Consider the following 13,975-nt stretch of genomic DNA (forward strand, 5'->3'; position numbering starts at 1 on the left):
GTCTGGACCCGCTGGAGGCCTTGTCAGGGCAGTCACTGTCACTGGAGGGGCAGCCTCAGTTTCCATTTGCCTGAATTGAGAGGTCAGCTGGAAAGAAGTGCTTAAGGAACAATGTGAAACACAGGTGGGTGAGTACAAGCAGGTGGGCAGTAAAGGTCAGGTCTTGACATTATTAAAAATCAAGTGTCAGAAAAATGGAAAATCAATTGGGAAGTCATAAAGACAGGGGGGCTCAGTGGGTTAAAGCCTCTGCCTTCGGCTTGGGTCATGATCTCAGGGTCCTGGGATTTAGCCCTGTGTCGGGCTCTCTGCTCGGCGGGGGGCCTGCTTCCCCCTCTCTCTCTGCCTGCCTCTCTGCCTACTTGTGATCTCTGTCTGTCAAATAAATAAATAAAATCTTAAAAAAAAAAAAGAAAGAAAGAAATACTCAGGAGCAAAACAAGTAGCTAGACTCAACAAATTTTGATGAGAAATGACTGATAAGCTTGGCCTCCCTTTCCAAAGTGTCCCATTAGATTTCTGGACTTTGCAGATACCTTGAGTTCCCCAAACTTCCGTGGGTCTCCATTTCAAAATCACCGAATTAAAGCGGATTCCTTCATACCCAGCACTGGAAATAAATGAGCTCTGAAAGTTAAGCTAATTGAAAAGCAACACTTCCTGACCCTGCCCTCGTGGGATCTAGACCTTGATGGGCAGCTCCGTGTTCCACCTGGTGCAAACGGTAATAGTCGTGCTCTGTGGGCTCGACTTCACGGTGATGCACTAGGCCAGTGCTCATTACACAGCAGACTTGAGACACTGGCAAATTGTAGGCAAGGGGGGGAGAAAGCTGACTCATGAGAGATTTATTCTGGTTTTGAGTAGCAGTTACCATCCTCCAGATTGCAGATCACTTACTTCAGTGGCCCGAACTACCGACCTAGCGAGATTGAAGGCTTGAAAGAGAAAAGGAGTAGAGAGGTGATATTCACATTAAACATTTCTTTTCACGGTTAATTAACTGCAGGGTTTCTATATTGAGTGGTCATGAGTTTCAAATAAAAGTATTTTTTGTGTGTGTGTGACACTGCAAAGTCCGGTAAATTGGACCTCTGGTAATCAAAATATTTCTAAGTGCCTTGAGAGATCATGATTTGTAGTAACTTGAGATGAATTTAAATTCCTCAGACTTCAGAGTGGCACATTGTTCTCCATTAGTCTTCCCTGAGGTGGTAACTCAGGAACTCATCATCTCTGTGTCTGTGGACGGTATTTGTGGTGGGGACAGATGTGAGGAGAACGGAAGGAGGCTTGAGGAGGGCAGAGTACTTGTGATCTGAGGATTTGTATAGGCCTTTGGATAGATCCCTCTTGGATAGAATTTGTATTGCTTATCAACTGCTGCATCACAGACCATCACAAACTTAGTAGCTTAAAACAACATGACCTGTTTTTTTGCTCATGAATTTGCAGGGGTTGGGCGGGGCGGGGCAGGGCAGGGCACTCATCTTGGCTTCTGAGGCCTCAGCTGCGGTGGCTCCAGAGCGGGGGCGGCTCCAGAGCTGGGGCTGGAATCTTGGGGAGGTTCATTCACCTTAGCGGCTGACTGCTTGGCTGTCTGCTGTGTCCTCCGCTCTGACCACCTACCGCAGCCCCTCCACGTGGCCTCTCCCTGTTGCTTGGCCTTCTCACATCATGGCAGCCGGCTCTAAGAATGAGCGTCCCAAGAGAACAAGGCAGCATTGAAAGGACTTTCTTTGTCTTAGCTTTAAGTCTTTCTGACTTCTGCTTAACTCTACTGGTTGAAACAGTTAAAAAAAAAAAGTCCACTCAGGTTCAAGAGGAAGGGTATGGATTCTGTGTTTAACTGGAGAATTATCAGTGTAACTTTGTAAGATGCGCATGTGAGCTGGAATGCGTGGGGCGGGCATCTTTTGAAAATCCCACCTGCCGCATCAGCCCAGAACTCGGAAACTTAAAACAGCAGCATGTTATCACTTTTCACAGGAAGTCAGCTTTCTGTGATTGACCGGGCGGTCCCTCTACTGGTCTTTCTTGGGCTCACTGGCAAGAGTGCATTTGGTGAGCTGTCCGCGGGGGGAGGAGGTGTCCCCAGCGAGACAGCTCAGATGCCTGGGCTTCTCTTCCAAGTTCTCCACAGCCTGTCAGTGTCAGGGAGCAAATCACAGGGCAAAGGCAGCAGCTGCAAGTCTCCTGGAGGTGTAGGCCCTAGACTCAGACATCATTTCTGCCATGTTCTGGGGGTCAAAGCTGGGTGTTATGTGAGCCCAAATTTAAGACGTGATTAAACAGAGTCTGTCAGATGGTGGGAAGAGCTCAGACTGAGACCACCTTCTCAGTCTTTACATATGGCCTTCGGGCCACAATTATTAACATTCTGTTCACATGCAAAATATGCTCCCTCCTAGCCCAAAAGTCTCATAACATTATGTCATTAGGCTGTGGCTGGAAGTGCAAGATACCATCACAAAATCCTACTCAGCAGAGGATGAGGCTTCCTGGGTGTGGTTTTCAGGTTCTACTTGAGTTTGGTTCCTCTTGATTCAGAGAGACTTGTGAACTGTAAGAGGTTCTCTGCCACCTCCCCTGTCCACTTCTACCCAGCCACCAGTGGTTGGGACAGGAACAGGATAATCACCAAGGATAATCTCGTTCCCAACGGGGAGCAGTGGGAGATATGCAGAAGTTATCAGTTCATCACAAATACAACTCCTGCCGGGCACCCGTGCAACCGGGAGAGTCCCCTTCTCTCTGGGGCCAGGGAAGGCTCTTTAGTTGGGGCCATGTAACGTCAGAAGCCTGAAGACAGTCCGTTTCTTGGAAGGAAGTCTGTTTCCTTTTATCCTTCTCTTCAGGATTCTCATGGAATTTTAAATTCTTATTTCTCAAGAATTTTTCTAGATTACATCAAGATAGAAGTCACACCCATTTTAAAAAATGGTTACTGTATTGTAGGGAAAAATTCATTGTAGCTCAGAGATGTTTTCTTCTATTTTGGCTATTGCTCCTGTTCTTTCAACTTTTTTGAATTTTTATTTATTTGCTTTTTGGAGAGATAGGTGGAGGGAAGGAGGAGAGCCTCTTAAGCAGGCTCCATGCCCAACTCGGAGCCCAGGGCTCCATCTCACAAGCCTGAGATCATGACCTGAGCCAAAATCAAGAGTCGGCTGCTTAGCTGACTGAGCCACTGAGGCTCACCATTCCTGTAACTTTTTAAAAAGACTTTTATTGGAAAACCTACCAGCCAAATGTTGGTGCTCTGATTTTTACCTTCTGTATTATTCTTATTTAATCTACATTCTTGTCCTCTGCCTCCTTACAGAGCTTTTTGACTTTTTCTTCCAGATTACTGATTTTTTTTTTTTCTCAGTGTTCTTTCCTTCGTGCCTCTCTATTTCAGGCCAGTCTTTATTCCAGACAAGCAGGGAGGTGCTGCCGGACTCCAAAGAGAACATAACACTGAAGCCTAACCCAGTATCGCTTTGGTGGACTTTCAACCTGGCGAGAACGTGTATGTGCGATTTTTGGTATCTGAGGAGGTATCCGTGTTTTCCATATTCCCATTAAACTAGCAATGAACACGCAAAAGACCTAACGCTCACCTCCCTGAAAACCTCAGTGTACCCCAATGCTTGACTGTGGGAAGACTTGCCGAGGCAGTTGCAGGGATTTAGGAAAAATCCTCCAGGTGACACTTGGAAATGTGGGAAAAAAGTGAAGATCAGTTTATATACCTCGAATCCTGTTTCATGACCGGAGACAAGGCAGCTGGTAAAAACCCATCTTGTTACAAGAAACGAAGACTCCAGAAGCCGGCGTGCGGCTGGGTTGAAGAAAAACCGTTCTTGTCTGTGGGACCTTCTGACAATCCGGCTGGGGTTCGCAGCGCGCCCCCGCGGGCCTGGAGCGAAGCCCCCGCGCAGGGCCCGGTGGGAGCCCGACGCCAGCTGCGGTCACAGCGCGACTGCGGTAGTGGCAGGTCATCTGTGCCACCTACGTCACGCGTCATTCCCGGAGCTTCGGTCAGTGGCGGGAGGCCGGAGAGCTTCAGCTCTGTGCGGAGAAGAGTGGGAGGCGCTTCGCCTGCATTTGGCAGCGGACAGGCGAGGGGACAGGGTCTTCTAACCCAGGTCCTGCGGGACACGGCGGCGGGTGGCCCGTGTGGGGGCGGCGCTACGGTAATGAAGGTGACGGGGCCGCAGGGCGGGGACAAAGGGAGGAAACAGCCCCGAGGAAGCCGAGGCGGCGCTGCGTGAGAGCCGCTCCCGGGCTCGCGGCGAGCGAAAGGCCCCTGAGGAGAAGCTCGCGGCGAGCGAAAGGCCCCTGAGGAGAAGCTCGCGGCGAGCGAAAGGCCCCTGAGGAGAAGGCGTTTCCAGCCTCAAGCCGCGGCCGCTCAGCTACTGAAGCGCGGGACTCCGTGACTCCGGGGCCGGCACCACCGAGCGAGGCGGGGACCGGCTCGTCCGCGCGCGGCGCTTCGGAAGGTGCCCGAGGCCAGAATCTCTTGTTCTCTGACGTCAGTCAGACTTTCAGACACTCTCCCTTGTTCCTGTAGTGGAACCTTCCTTCATAAGTAAAGATAAACCAGCTCGTGCCCGAACGGGAAGTTGACAATTTCAAGATTTGTGAAGCTCCCAAATGATGAAAACAACCCGACGGGGAGGGAAGCACGTGCCCCTCGGTGCGCGGCCCCGGCCGGCCTGAGCGCGGGCTCTTCCTCCCCGTCGGCTCCCGGCGGCCCGAGGGAAGTTAGCTCGGGAATGTCCGCTTTCTCCTTCTCTTAACGTCACCTCTAACACGTGTCTAGACTTTGTAGGCGGCGCAAATAACACGGCAGGCCGTCTGAGTTCACCGGACGGAAACTGGAGACGCGTCACGTACCGACCAAACGCACGAGCCTGGGCCAGTCTCTTCGTGTCCCGGCCACAGCTTCTTCCGCGGAGGGGGCCAGGGCTCGGCGTCAAAGGCTCTTCCCAGCTTTAATGCTCTGGGGTTAAACGGAAACTGCGACAAATGGGTGCCTTCAGGAAGATCGACTGGGTTGTGAGGTCGAAGACACAAATCGTACCTTAGAGTCACTCCCCGGGAGCACACATGCTTCCCGATACGCAGCGGGTGATTCAGACAATCTGTTCACCATATTTAAAATTTTTGTGTCTGGTCTCTCAAATCCATAGATACACGGAGTTCTTTTAAAGGCCCTTTCCAGCTCTATTATTCTATGCTTAAAATATAAATCAAGCCAAATAAATACTGTAGTAGACCACTGAGGTTTTAAAATTCCAGGACAGAAGTCTTATTTTTGATCTGTGTATTCCCCTCAAAGCCCAACATTACTCCTTCCATAGCAGGGACTCAAGGAACTATCTCTGTTACAGTTATTTGTTTTGCTGTGTTTGTCAAGTATATTTCCAACGCTGTAACATTAATGAGTTGCTTTCAAAATTCATTATTAATTATAATGTCTATTTCTTACCACCCAAATCTTACAAAAACTAGAAAACAAATGGGAAACAGGTGAGAAAAATATGCTGTTCCTTAGTTTTCCTGTGAGATGGCCTTTCCATACTTTAGATGACACAAATAATAAAATTTAAAAACCCAATACGAATCTAGTTTCACATGCACTAACAGACGTCTCAGGCTTTCTACCTTAAAATCAGAAAGACAAGAATTCAAATTGCTGAAGAGATTCTACGCATATGTCACATAATCTATGGCACATGTTCCGTTACTCACTGAAAACTAGTTTTCTTTGGGAAGCAGCTCTGGAAAGGCAGACGGCATGGGAAAAAAAGGATGATATTCTTTGCATAAACTTGAATGCCACACACATCACCTGGAGTACTCGAGTTTACAGGGAAAGCGCAGGGAAAAGAGAATCCACACGCACCTACACAAGCAGGAAACTCTCAATGAAACACATTACATAGAAACACATGACTTTCACTAATTCATTTGCACTTTATCCTTCTTTTTAATAGAAATTAAATTAGTCACTCAATGTACATAATGCAGTGTGTTTTCCAGGCTGGATGCTTTTCAGCATTTACTTTTGTGTCTCTATGAATAACACGGGAAATGTTATTCACCATCCAAGATGTGGTGAACAGGGTCAAACTATACGTAACAGAGGACAGAGGGATCAGAGTTAATTTGTAGCTAACAACACGGGAAAATAAAAAACAAAACAAAAACACAGACCTGCAATAATATCCACATGCATTATTAGCCAAGATTCAAAGTTAACCCAAACCACACAGATTTCTTCTAAGCTGAGAGCACACACAGAAAGGGATGACTTTATCGAGATCCATAGCCATAGTAGTAAGGCTCATCAGGGCGGAATCCGTAAGCTGTGGCAGGGCGTCCAAGAATGCCAACTGGCTGGCCAAAGCCATCCATTCCAAGGCTGGAAAGAGAAAAAGGTGTGGTAAGTTATATTGTTCATCACTCAACCACAATGTAGGCCAAGGGAGGCTGGGAACTTTACACCACCAAGATTTTCTTCCTAGCAGCAAAAGTGATTTATGTGGCTATCATTAGGCAGGACTTTCCCTTGTGTGTGTGTGTGTATAGGTATACACACACACATACCTATACACACACATATATGAAATATACACAAATATACATATACATTTTATAATATGTATAGTATTAGTTAAATTAATTTAGCCACAAATATGTGTATAATAAATATTTACTTCTAATAATGTGTTAAAAAGTGGGAAACCTCTGTCATCAGGTGCCATTCAAGACAGAAAGGAGGTCAGATCAGAAGAGTTTTAATAAATTACATTCATATATGGCTTTTATGCTAGAATATGAAAAGATTTTATGTGCTGGCAAGTATCAGTAATACACTGCTAGGGAATGATAAAACTAAAACTGTAGTAAGATGAGTTTTATTATTCATCATAAGATCATCTTTTCATATGAAGATACAGTATTATTAATAAGGACATGCATTTTGAATTTTAGCAGTAAACTCTCACCTAGGGCCAAATCATACTACAAGCCTAAACTGAAAGAATAAGACAAGGAATTTTACAATATTTAAGTTAGCCAGATTTGTTCTGCAAATCCTTCTCTGAGTCCTCAATTTAAAAAACCCAAATAAATCATACATGTTTCTTTTGAATGACAGTAAGACAATTATAAATTTTGTTTCAGTTTATTCTATGGAAATAACAGAAGCCTATAACATTCAGAGTTATAAAGATATTTGAAGCATGGATAACCTTTATTACTTTAAAAATTATTCTTTCATCTACTGATAGATTTAAAAGAAAATCTTTTCTCCAAAGCACTTGTTAAGGATCAGAGAATTCTGCAACACTTAGCAAAATGACAAGAGACTTATTTTGTCAGGCGGAGATGGCAGCTATGACATGCCCATGCACGGCTCATGCAGGGAGTGCTAATGAGCTCATGTCCAATCAAAGGGAACAACTTATGACGCAGAAACAGAAACTTGGAAAAAACAAACACATTTAAATGTTTTAATATTAGAGAGTATACCAGATGGAAAGATACTTTATCAGCAAAATCTCAATATGACTAAAAAATAAAGAGGCACTAACTTCCTCTCACAACTCAAAATGAGATTAAAACACAAAAGTACTATCGATTAAAAGGCTGTTTTAAATAACTTGTGTATGTGCACGTGTGTGCATGTGTGCACCAAGACAGACTGCGTACTTAATGTAGAGAACTAGAATATGTATAGGGCGTATTATTCATGTGAACTTACTGCTCAGGGAAACGGGTTTTCTGAGATAAAAGTTTTACGTTAGCATTCGTTAGTGAGTGATCCTAAAGAAAACAAACTTTTGGGCTCCTTCTAAATAAAAAACCGTGTCTGTAATTCCTAAAAGTTGACCGACATGTTTTAAGTCTGAATTTTATTTTGAAATGGCAAAATATAGGCATGTCCTTCCTACTTTGGTCTCCTGGGAAGACATTTTAATTTTATGATGAAGCGAAACACTGCTCTAGAGGCAACTTGATTAAAGAAGTTTCAGGAAGCAATGCAGCCCATGAACTCAGATACACCCGTGTCAGTTAAAATCAAGGGAAAGCTGGCCACTGGCATTCTTCTCCCGAAGCCCTTAATGCCAACAGACACTCAAGTGTCCCAACAACTCTCAACTACGGCTGGTGGGACAGCTCATGACCTTCAACTCCTCCATTTTTCATCTCCTGCCCGCCTGCCCCGGACACTGGCTGGATTTTTAGCATCTCTTCTGAGCCGAATAGCAGGAGACTTAGGTTAAACTCAAGTCAATTTTCTCTTTGTTTCTCAGCCTAGAGGTTTTCAGGAATTTGGGACCAAGAGGCAGTGTAGACCGGCATAGAAACACGCGAAGGCAAGTGAAGTGCAGCAAGAGGACAGTCCCCAGAGGGGAGGCTGGCAGCCACGTTGCTCCCCAGAGGCCACTGTCGGTAACTCACCTAAGCAATGCTTTGGGTGGCCTGTAACTCTCTCAGGAATATCAGACCTTTCGTCAGGCTTGTGCTCACTGAGGAATGGCTCCTAAAGTTCTGAAAGCCTAAGGTCACTACACGTTCAAATTGCAAAACTGTATTTTATTTCTATGACCAACAGGAAATCATATTCCCACGTGGCTTGACACCAGGGAAAAGGATAAACTTAGACATTAACCAATCTGCGTGGTGTAAATAGAAAAATGGATATTCTGTTTCTTAAAAAATGTCAGTCACATTGTTGGTAAGTATTTGCACCCTGAAGTCCACTAAGGTAAGACTGGATCTTGAACACTGAAAATTTACTCAATAAAGTTCTATTTATGTGGTCAGCACTTCACTCAGAGACAAAAGTGTGTTCAGGCCAAAGTTTCTAGACTTCCACAGATACTGTTTGGGAAAAAATTTTAAGGAGAAAAATTAGAAACTCTTGAAGTGAGTTTTTCTGTAATTATCCACCATGTATCACAGATGCACTTGCTGTTTAAAGAAAATTAAGTCTGAAACATTATGACCAGTTTGGATGGCACTTTGATGTAAATCCTAGGTCCTTTTATATTATGAAAGATCAGCTGTATCTACATAATTAATATCTTTTAAATAAAATTCACTCAGAAACAGAATAGCTTATTTAATCTCTCGTTTGGTTCTAATATAGAGGGGAAATTGGATTTTCAGGATGCTGAATCCTGCAGATAGATGTTCTCTTGGGATGTGTGGGCACATGTTGTACTTTCTCCTTTGAGATAAAGATGTGGCCTTGTTAATGTTGAATCTGGTTCAGAATGAGGAGAGTAAAACAGTAAGTATTCCTTTAAACAGGAGCAGATTCTTTATGTAAGTTCTAGAAGGGGACAGAAGCTGTGACTATAAAAGGGAAGTGCGGCAGCAAAAACTGTGCTTTCCTGATCCACTCCAAGAGGCACTGGCACACCCTCGCCAGGAACCCCAAGAACCAAGGACACTGAGCCATGGTCTACTGTTTGCGTTCTTGCCCCGTGGGACAGCTCCCCTTCAGATGAGAGTTGAGTGTTTATACCGGGTTTATATGTACCTGCTTTCTTCCTGGTACCCCTAACCTCCACAGAAAGGGTATGTCCCTCTAGATCAGAGAATGCCACTCCTAGACCGCTTTTTTAAAGTAGAACTATGTAGTGTCATTTAACCACTATCCTCAATGTCCAGATATCATTTTTTACCTTTAAATTAGCAAACATAACAAAATGCAATCTCTTCTTAAAAACACATATTTCTAGTTCAAAGAAAATGGTTCCTGTTTGCTATGAAAAGGCAACCAGGAAAGGTGAGGCCCCCAAATCCTTCTGCTACTAAGTTTTATGTCCCAAGAACAGTGATTTGGGGGTGCCTAGAAAGGAAAGTGACAAATTCTTCATGAGTAAAAAATTATATTTGAAATTCAACAATAAATATAAAATCACATCTAAAGCTTATCTTTAAACAAACATTTGGAAATCTAATAGCATTCAGCAAGCAGGAGACGGAATTTTCTGTAATAGTGACAAGGCTTCAAACAAATTTTTAACAGCATTCATTGTATTTCTAAACTTGCAGTAAATTAGGGAGGGCAGAAAAAGAAATCCAGGCATGACAAGTGATAGTTCCCATGCAGCACATTACAAGGGGAATGGCAGCCAGGAAGGGGTCCGAGGCACTCTGAGGCTCTGACTGGACTTCTGTGCCAGAGTTGACATTCCTGTAGAAAGGGAAGGAAATCACCTACCTCTAGCTGTTTGTGAGGCTTAATTAGTGCATATTTGTAAAGCACTTTGAAATCCTTGGATGAAAAGTGCTGCGTAAGTGAAAAGTATTATCATTATTTTATTAAAATTAAGTAAAAGCAACACAAGTCTTTATCTTCTTTGAAATTCTCAAGTCGGAAAATGAATGCAGAGAAAATAACGAATATATCAGAGGATACTACAAAAAATAAACAAAAAGTAAATTCAAGCCGAATTCTCTTAACGTAGGTTCACAGAATCTTTGACTTGGAGACATGTTTGGAAATAATCTAAACTATGCTTCCATTCACAACAGCCTTGACTGGGTCTACTGAATTCTTTGCAAACATCTCCATAAATGGGAATCCTCACAAAGCAGCTCATTCCATTCATGGGCCCATCAAACTATTACAAAGTTTTTGTAATCTTGATCTGAAATCTGTTAGTTCTAGAATTACCCTCTGGAACCACAAAAGAAAACTGATTCTTCTTTAATGCGGCTTTTTCACAACTCTCATTTAATCAATCCTCAGGATATGGTCTCTGGGATGTTTACCATCTCATTTGCTCTCTATAACAACTTCGCTACTTTTCAATGGTTATCTTAAATGAAGAAGTGAAAATAATGTGATACTGTACTTATTTTGTGGTCTGAAATCAGCACAGAATATAATGAGATCCTGTTTCTAACTCTCTAATACCATAGGCTAAAAATACATTGATCTCAAATTTTTAAAGGAGTCCTTACCACAAAATGGCTCACTTTGAATATGTGTGTATGTGGGTGTGTAGTTGTGTGTATAGACACACATGAAATTTTCATGTTGCCTTTCATCTTTTTGGTGTGGTCTTTCTTCAGGAATTCTATTCTCCCTAAAATAAAATCCTTTGTAACAATATTTATATTTATAAATATATTTGTATTTATAGAGGGTAGTGATAGAGCATAGTGATTTTTCCTAACTGCCTATCTTTGTGGTCTACAGGATAATACTGAAGTTTGGAATTCTTTTGGGATTCTGAAGTGAAAGGACTTAACATAGGCTAACTTTCTTCGGAGGAAGCTTTCTAGGATATTATAGAGCTGCATAAAATGATCCTATAATAGCTTTTGAGTTCATTCTTTTTATTATTCCAATATATCAATCATAGAATCAAAATCAGTATTTTATTATCTAAGATTATAAATTGATCAGTAATTTCAGCTTAACTATAATTTGTCATGAGAAATTTAGAAATATGAAATTGTAGTAGTGCAATGTAATGGTGATCCTTTGTAGCCATCCATCCATCCATCCATCCATCCAAATGGACATGAGTTCCTGCAATGTGTTAAGTATGGTGTTGACAGTCAATGTTAAAAGAAAAATGTGGTACTGGGAAGCCAATAATAAGACATGGTCCTTGACCACGGACTGGAGGCGACTAAACACGAACAGAATTCCTGTAATATGCTGTATTACCCTAGTACTTTTATACTAGAAGAAGAAGTATAGTACTTTTACTACAGAAGAAGAGAGGAGGAGCAGATATTTACTATATGGTGAGAGTATATTAGAGGTATGTATAAGTTGTTACAAAAGAATCTAGGGTGCTAGAAAGTCTTTAAAGAAAATACTTTTAAAGATTTATTTATTTATTTGAGAGTGAGCGAGCAAGCGGCAGGGAGGGCAGAGGGAGAGGGAGAGAGAGTCCCAAGGAGGCACTGTGCTGAGCGTGGAGTCCAGTGCGGGTCTCAATCTCACGACCCTGATGACCATGATCCCAGCTGAAACCAAGAGTCAGACACTTAACCGACTGCCACACAGGCACCACCAAAATACTTTTATTTTAATGCGTCTGTCACTTCCTCACTATGTATGTCTGTCACTTCCTCTTTTTACTTTATTTCCTATAAAACTGTAAGTACCATACAGGGGTAAAGACAGTCACTGTCTCATCAACTGCTGCGCCACTAATGGCCAGCTTCGTAGCGGGCACGGAGGGGCCTTCAGAAGTATTTCACTGTGTGAACGGATGGATCTACAAGGACAAGGAGGACTCACAGGTGAGGAAAGATGCTGCAGCCTGAGCGCGCGAGAAGGCGCTGAAGAACAGAAACTGCTTATGCGAGAAGCCTTAGGGTTACGGTGAAAGCAGGTGACAGGAGATAAGGCCAGAAACGGAGGGTAAGGCGAGACTTTGAAAGCTCTTCAGATGCCAGGCTAACTATCCACTTTGGAGAGTTGTCTATGGTATTTGAAAATGGGGAAAACTTACTTCCGAGTTTTAGCAAGAGAACTGTGGCAACTATGGGTGTTAAGAGACAAAAGCTTGAGGAACATTTAAGAGAATATCATGGCTGTCCATACACAGAGTGACAAGAGCCCGGAAAGGCAATGGCAGAGGAAACAATCAAATATGCTATCTTCCCTGATAAAAAAATGCTATCTTTTCTCTTTTGAAATCAGATTTTTAGTTATACTTTTACCATTTAAAAAAAAAAGATTTTATTTATTTATTTGTCAGAGAGAGCACAAAGCAGGGAGAGCAGCAGGAAGCAGCAGGCACCCTTCTGAGCAGGAGCCCCATGTGGGACTTGATCCCAGAATGCTGAGATCATGATCTGAGCCACTCAGGCGCCCTATACTTCCACCATTTGCGAATGAAGGAAAAGAATTTCAAAACTGGCTGAAATTTTAGAGGTTATAGTTAATTGGAATGAAACAATTTTGGCACTTTCCGCAGGCTTCATCAAATAACTAAGAGGGTGTGCTGTTCCATGCAGGTGAAATCAGACTGTAGAAGTACTTTGCCTCTGCAGTCAATAGGCTGAACTATTCTTGCAGAAAAGAATTTTTTCCTTAAAATTCCTATATGTAGTAACAAGAGAAGTATAGATAGAATGATATAATGCCTATAAAATTATACCTAGCAGGGCACCTGGGTGGCTCAGTTGGTTAAGCAACTGCCTTCGGCTCAGGTCAGGATCCTGAAGTCCCAGGATCTAGTCCCGCATCGGGCTCCCTGCCTGGTGGGGAGTCTACGTCTCTCTCTGCCCCTCACCACTCTCATACTCTTTCTCTCTCATTCTCTCTCTCTCAAATAAACAAAATCCTAAAAAAAAAAATTATACCTAGCATTAGATATATTGAAATCTAAATGCCTGTAATTTATAAACCAACCACTAGATGGAGAGCTTGTCTTATCACTGAGTATCATTTGCTTTCACAAAGTTTTAAACCAAATTTTACCAAATTTAAACTCTCAGCAAATTCCACATTGACAGAATATGGTTTCCACTGCTTTCTCATATAGTCAATGCTCTCCTTTTATGAATGTGGGGCCTATGAAAATGATAGAAGATGCCAATCATCTGGGTCACGGAAAGATGTAATGAGCGCGCACGTTAAGGTACTACTACTATATGACAACCTCTAAAATTTTCATTGAATGTGTCGAAAGCCTCTGTTTCTATAAATGTGTACATAATACATATTTATTTGAGGCTGCTGAAGGGTATTATTAAGCTTGAGCCTCTGTATTAGTGAGTAGATGAGCACAACTGAGCAGTCTTATGGTGAGCTTTACCAATACATACCAAGTGTTGCTATCATTTTCCATTTCGTTTTTATCCTTAATCTTTTATATGCATGAATATCAATTTTCCTTTTATTATGATAAAACTAAATGGCTAATGAATCTTAAAGAATCACATTTTAGTGAAATCAAACCAAGTAATATTTTTCCAAAAATCAAGGCCA

General features: G+C 42.6%; 1 protein-coding gene across 4 annotated transcripts in view; it reads right to left on the reverse strand.

The window, feature by feature from the left end:
* Nucleotides 1-5,956: 5,956 nt before the first annotated feature.
* KIFAP3 (kinesin associated protein 3) overlaps nt 5,957-13,975 on the reverse strand; it is a 177,108-nt gene continuing 169,089 nt past the window's right edge. For 3 of the 4 annotated variants that reach the window (XM_044266941.1, XM_044266939.1, XM_044266942.1), the window contains exon 20: nt 5,957-6,415. In XM_044266941.1, coding sequence (XP_044122876.1) covers nt 6,307-6,415 — 109 coding nt within the window. In that variant the 3' untranslated portion in view covers nt 5,957-6,306. Of the gene's footprint in view, nt 6,416-10,234; nt 10,304-13,975 lie in introns of all 4 variants that reach the window. The other variant, XM_044266940.1, reaches the window with a different exon arrangement.

The sequence above is a fragment of the Neovison vison genome, chromosome 10 (genome assembly GCF_020171115.1).
Source record: "Neovison vison isolate M4711 chromosome 10, ASM_NN_V1, whole genome shotgun sequence".
Classification (NCBI taxonomy): domain Eukaryota; kingdom Metazoa; phylum Chordata; class Mammalia; order Carnivora; family Mustelidae; genus Neogale; species Neogale vison.